Here is a 6,631-nt window from a genome sequence, read left to right on the forward strand (position 1 = left end):
CAGACGATCACATCTCATAGCGTCCACAAGGACAACTTCCGGGAGCACGACGACCGGGAGCCGTGGCAAACACCAACAAAACAAAAAAACAATACAAGTTTAAGAGGACACTCGCTACGCTAAAGTTAATGCTTACGAGAATGCTAACTCTACGAGTTACATTTAGTGTTTGATGGTCACTCAGCACAGACCTTTAAAGGCTCAAGCAACATTACATCATTTCTTCAGCCAAGATAAGAAAACAAATCTTACCGTGTGTTTCTAAACTAAGCAAGCCTGGCTCGAAGAACATCATTTTTTATATGTCTTAGGTAGTGAATGAGTTAACCACCAGTCACTGGTAACGGTCAGGGTGGGGGCACAGAACATGTCACATGAGCGACAGGAGCCAAACAGTGCTACGATGCAGGCTGACTAACTACACGAACAATAACAAAATGTCACACGTTGTGAACATGACGGAAACTTGTTCGTTCCATGGCTCGTCAAATGAGAACTGGCACTTGTGTCTTGTTCTGTTTTAGTCGTTTTTAGCTCATCGTCTCATCATGAAGATATTGTTCGTCGATGAAATACTTTAATCGTCATCGTTGACAAAAACAACGATGGTTGAAAGTAGAGATGTCCCGATCGATCTGGTCTGATCACGTCATTTTCAAAGTATCAGAATTGGCAAAAAAATATCGGCCATGCCTTTTTTAAATATATATTTTTTAATTCAATCGTTTTCTAAATGTACTTAACATTAGACATAATATGTTACACTCATCCAGAGTCTTTAGGCTTAAGGTACCGATAACGGCGGTAATTAAAATTTTAAAAATGTATCACGTTAAATATTTAACGCAATTAATGCATGCGTTGCACGACCCACTCATGCATTGTCGCGCTTAATCTGTAATGGCGCTGTTTTACCCAGTTAGAGGGATAAAAGGCAGCGTAAAATGAATGAGTGAATTTTGGCAGCCTTTGGAGCCTTTTTTTTGATGGGCTAAAGCCTTACAATTCCTCTCCCTACGATTAGACATATCATGGGAAGCAATGTGGGGAAGCAAGGAAGCAAATGATCTTTTTCTTAACACCTTATGTTATTTCCCAACGCAGAGAAGACACAGTGGGGAGAACAAGTATTTGATACACTGCCAATGGGTTTTCCCATTGTCAGTGTATCAAATACTTGTTCTCCCCACTGTATATCAATTGGTAGCACTACGCACAGTCATGGGTCCACTTCCCATCATGCATTTGGGTTGAATTGCTGCAGTATCATTTACTGAAAGCTCAACAAATACACTAGATGGCAATATTTAGTCACAATATACAAAGTCACAAGTCTTTCTATCCGTGGATCCCTCTCACAGAAAGAATGTTAATAATATAAATGCCGTCTTGAGGATTTATTGTCATAATAAACAAATACAGTACTTATGTACTGTATGTTGAATGTATATATTCGTCCGAGTTTTATTATTATTTTTTCTTAATGCATTGCCAAAATGTATATGATCGGGAAAAATTATCGGGAATGATTGGAATTGAATCGGGAGCAAAAAAAAAGCAATCGGATCGGGAAATATCGGGATCGGCAGATACTCAAACTAAAACGATCGGGATCGGATCAGGAGCGAAAAAACATGATCGGAACAATCCTAGTTGAAAGTAAAGGTAGACTGATATATGGAGTTTTTCCAAGATCTGCCATCGGCCGATCTAATAGGATAACCGTTTGGGTGATGATTTCTCGAAGGTTGACCGATATATTCCATCAATTATCTACCGCTTAATCCAGGGACTATAGCCAATATACAGTACAAGGATAATTGTGATATTTACTGTTTGTGTGATGATCCGTGATGGTGATGAATTGTGATTTTGCACCACCTAGTGGCCTGTGTTATAGTAGGCATTAGAAGAAACTTCCTGAACCTTTGTGTTTCCATTGCTTTTCATCATCGTGTTTTAAAAAAAAATATTTTGACCACAAAACACTGGCAATCATCTTAATTATAAATATGCATCTGATTGGAGCTAATTTGCATAGCCTCCGCATTGGTCTGAAGCACGCGGGCCTTGGCAATGTGTATGGTCACTGACACATCACCGAGACGTGGACTTACACGATTTACGCTCACAGGTGTCAGGAGGCCAAATTTTAGTCACGGGCAAGCCGGCGAATGTTGTTCTCGTGCAGGAAAGTGGTGAGCAACCAAGGGGGTGTGGAAAAACAGGAACTGTTGGTGTGATGAAAGTATTGTACTAAACCACAGAATATTCATATGTCTCGATTTAAACAATCCTTTATTTGCTTGATGCAGCACATTTTAGATCCAGGAATTGGCAACCTCCAAGCGGCTTTTCTCAGCACTCCCCATACTAGTGGGCGCGAAGGAACAAGAAAGAGGGCACGTACTTGCTTCATAAGGCGTGGTGGGACATCACACCTGGCACAATTTCAAAACCTACCATCTGCAAGAGGATTTAACTTAACGCGATTGCAATAAAAAAATGACTTGAATAGATAACACATTTCCACGAGGGAACACTCCCATATCTTACAGTTCAAAATATCGGAAAATGATTTGAGGGCCTCTTTAAATAAAACCAACAAAAAATGGTGGGGGCATGAAAAACCAAAATACTTCCGAAAAAGTAAAACTGAATTTGAAAAGAAAGTGGTATTGACATCAAAAACTTAACTTACTGCCTGGAAAATATAAAATTGATTGCATTTTTTTAATGGTTACATTAAACACATTCACTGCCAGCACAGGTATATCTATAGTATTCACAGAATATGTTTTGTTGCTCATAAGGAGTGTTTTTCAGATGCATTTCTTTTAAAGGCAAGAGACGTCCAATCCATCTCACTGTGAGGGCTGGCTGCAAATAATTTTTCAGTGTCCTTGACAATCCATTTTGGCCGGGAGGACTGACAACCAATGGGTTAAGCACATCTGTCCTCAAACTGGCTCTGTTTAATTCAATCTGCATGGTGCACATAATAAATAGGCGCACGTCGTCAGTCATTGTAGCGCACCTCGGCTCGGAGCTCCTTGGTGACGTAGTTGAGCAAGGCGGCCACCACCTGCTGCTGCAGTGTGGCGTTGCCCATCACTAAGGCGAGCAGCTGGGCCGCGTCGGTCCAGTCCAGACCCGACAGGACGGCGGACACGTCCTCGTACAGTTTCTGCCGCTGCGCCGGCGGGAGCTCGGCCAGGATCTGAGGAAGAGGACGGAACTGACCGCCGGCCATCCAGCCCGCCAGCAGGCTTCCTACGACGCCCCCTGGAGGAGGGAAAGGAATGTTGGAATGTGTCCCAAATAACTGTTATAAATAACTCCGCAGCAACGGGTTGAAAATACTCGCGGGCAGAGCAACTTGTTCCCGTAACATCTGACTTTGTTGGTGGCTATTTTTACCTCGTGACTTTACTATTTTAGTGCCATTGACAACTCTAGACGTCCAATCTCGTGGCAGCCAATCATTCTTCCGTCAAAGGCTTTTATCACTAGCACACGGCCGATCCATTTGAAGTGGGAGGGTGGTAGCGAATTAATATTGATTATTCACTTCGAGCCGTCACACTTCGAATTGATTAGACGTCTAGCGCCGCCAATGGCAGCCAACTGCAATGGCGTAATTACAAATCTGGAAGATGCAGCTAATCCAGAATGCTGCTCTTGTGGAATAATCTCCTGGAAAAACTAGTTTCCAGTTTCATTTTTGGCAAAGAACAACAACAACAAATTAACGCATTTGCTCCCATTACTGGTGATAGACGTCCAATCACGTGGCTGTTTTCATCCTTCTGCTGTGAAGTGAAATGAGATAATCACTAGTAGGCATCCAATCCATTTGAAATAGAGCGGATGTCGATCGCCGTAAATGCTAGTCAACGGTCATCGGAGATGAGCCGCGCTTACCGACAGCGATGCCAGGCGGTCCGCCCAGCAGGCCTCCGACGAAGGCGCTGCCCCCCGCCATCAGGGCTCCCCTGCCCGCGCCTCTGACCGCCACCTTGATTTGCTCTTGAGCTGAGATATCGCAGCACAGACGCATGACGTCATCCATCCTGGGCGCCATCTTCAACGCTAAAGGGAAAAACAGAGGTGTTAGAATATACGGATACGGTGATGTATTGCAACACTTTGTATCCCGTTCCGTTATCGATATGCTCTCTCCAAGGATCCATGTTTTCAAAAGATGCCACTGTTTAATAGAGGAACCAAATGAAAGTTTCCATAAGGCCGACATTTTCTTAGCATTTTAGCGCCTCACAACGCGTAAACTTGTGTATTGCATCTCATTTCTGATTTACAGGTACGCAGTTCATTCAACAAAATAATTCCGATGATGTGAAAATGCATTAGATGCACTGAAAAACTTGGGATTTTGTTGTGCATTCGGGTGTGTTTAAAATTGCTTTGAAAACGATCACAAGGGAAACACTTTTCCCAGAATGCACTTCTGAATTGGCTCTGGAAAATACTTTCAAAGTTGTACTTCAAGATGTATTTTGACGTTTAGTAATGAATAAGTATTCGAACTCGGATCTACACGATGCCTATCTGGGAAATAGCAATGACTTCACCACATTGTGTCTCCCTCTGTTGATTTATTATTTTTTTTGTCTGGTTCTACTACCAAAGTATAGACCGAGTTTCATAAGGTATGGTATCTTGAACGGCAGGTTGTAAATTGAGCTCGTTTTTCCTGAGCTAACTGCGCGTGTATTAAGAGGTGATTGGGCTGTTGCCTATCTCGCAACCTTGGACATTTGCCATCTTTTGGTTTGAAGCATACATTTTCAAATATTTTCCAACGATATTCCATAACATGGTGTGACTACTGAACTACAAATGATACAAAAATCACGCCATTTAACTTGAAGAAGGGCTCCGTTTTAAAAATGCCGACTGACTTGCTGTGCTATCAGTAATTAACATCAATCATTTACTATTAAGAACAACCGTTGATAGAAATGAAACAAAAGTGAGTATGTACAAAGCTTGAGTTTAAACAAAAGTGATTATGTACAAAGCTTGAGTTTAACAGTGGAATAGAAAAATATAAACCCAAACTAGTCTTTTCGCCGAACAAAAACACAGTTGTGCGCTCAAAAACATTGTTTCGTTTTCTCGACTTCAATTTTTGCCGACTAAATCATGTTCGTTGTTGCCTCTTCCACTCATGTAAGGAAGCGGAATCACGTCTTCGTTTTAAATAGCTGAAAAAAAGGATTTGATTGGACTCAAATGGATTAAAACACTCGTTTGAGTACTTTTCTTACCGGCTCTCGTGTTGTAGAAAGTTAGGTCGTGTTGTTGTGACTCTAGTCCACGACTTCCGGTTTCACGCCAGAGAGTAAACAGTCGAGACAAGATGAATCATGGCCAATATTAAAAAGCTCTCTTTAGTCCGTCAAAATGCAACCGATTGAGATTGAAATCTTCCAGTGCAACTAATGATGACCATTATTTAATTGTTTTGGACATTTTAATTAAAACAAACAAACAAACAAACAAAAAAATCTACACACTTAAATAGAGGAGATAATTAATCGCCATCACTGATGCTGTTAGTCATGATCACTCGTTGATAAAAATTAATAAATCATCAATTACTATGAGAGACACACTAATAATGTTCAATCTTAATATACTTTATTCGCCCCCTACCACACAAAACGGATTGGACGTCAGTGGCACCTAAACATTTGCAGCGAGTCTCTTCAGTTTAAAAGAACTGGATGTCTATCATTGTCAGTGGCATGCAATGAGTTAAGTACTATGAAAATACATCTACTTTGGAGTCTTACTTGCTAATATTTAGCAGTGGTGGATGAAGCACTCACTTTTTTTTTTTTTTAACTAAAGTAAAAAGTACAGATACAGGGCAAATAAATGCTTTCATAAAGGTACAAGTATCTATGAAAAAATGATTCAAGTAAGAGTACAAAAGTACTTGCTTATGAATTTACAAGTAAAAAATAAAAGTATTTTCTCCCGATGCAAAAAAAATAAATACATTTTGAGATATATAAATGTGTGCGTGTGTAACGGGTGCACACGGGTCCATTGAGTGCGTTGCATAGAAACCTCCGTCCTGATGCCTTCAAGAGGGTGCGCTGGCAGCTAAAGCTGCTAGCCTGGGCTATTGGCTCGGTGGTCAGCGCGCTCGCCCGCCGTGCCGAACGCGATGTGCTGCACGGGTGCGAGTCTCGTCATGCGGCACGGCTCCATGCAGACCGGTTACATATGTGTATCTTGAGAGTGAGATCTGAACCAATATTCAAATAAAGAACCAGAAAATGAATTGACTGCTCAATTGGTTTTAAACCAAACAATATCATTTTAAAATTGCACCGTAAACAGAATCATAACACACTCAAAAAAAACTCAACTTAATGGTGGACTGAAAGCCACTATCAGGTGCATACCCCCACCTACTGTTCAAGAGTGTGCAGCACCCATTTGAAGGTGCGTTGCTCTAACTGTTGGTTTTTAGTGGGCAATATCTTGTTCACCTGCCAAATAATGCTTGTATCAGATCAGATTCAGAATATTTATTGTCATTGTTGCAAAAAGCACAACGAAACTTTGTTAGGAGAATCCATACAACTAAGTTGGT

General features: G+C 41.1%; 1 protein-coding gene across 1 annotated transcript; it reads right to left on the bottom strand.

The window, feature by feature from the left end:
- Positions 1–2,285: 2,285 nt before the first annotated feature.
- LOC130925433 (protein C19orf12 homolog) lies at positions 2,286–5,396 on the bottom strand. The gene is made up of 3 exons (XM_057851326.1): positions 5,292–5,396; positions 3,925–4,092; positions 2,286–3,285 (listed from the first exon to the last, which is right to left on the bottom strand). The coding sequence occupies exons 2-3, from the start codon at positions 4,082–4,084 to the stop codon at positions 3,020–3,022; spliced, it is 426 nt and encodes a 141-aa protein (XP_057707309.1). The 5' UTR covers positions 4,085–4,092; positions 5,292–5,396; the 3' UTR covers positions 2,286–3,019.
- Between the last annotated feature and the right edge of the window lie 1,235 nt (positions 5,397–6,631).

This window comes from Corythoichthys intestinalis, chromosome 1 (genome assembly GCF_030265065.1).
Source record: "Corythoichthys intestinalis isolate RoL2023-P3 chromosome 1, ASM3026506v1, whole genome shotgun sequence".
NCBI classification, from domain to species: Eukaryota; Metazoa; Chordata; class Actinopteri; order Syngnathiformes; family Syngnathidae; genus Corythoichthys; species Corythoichthys intestinalis.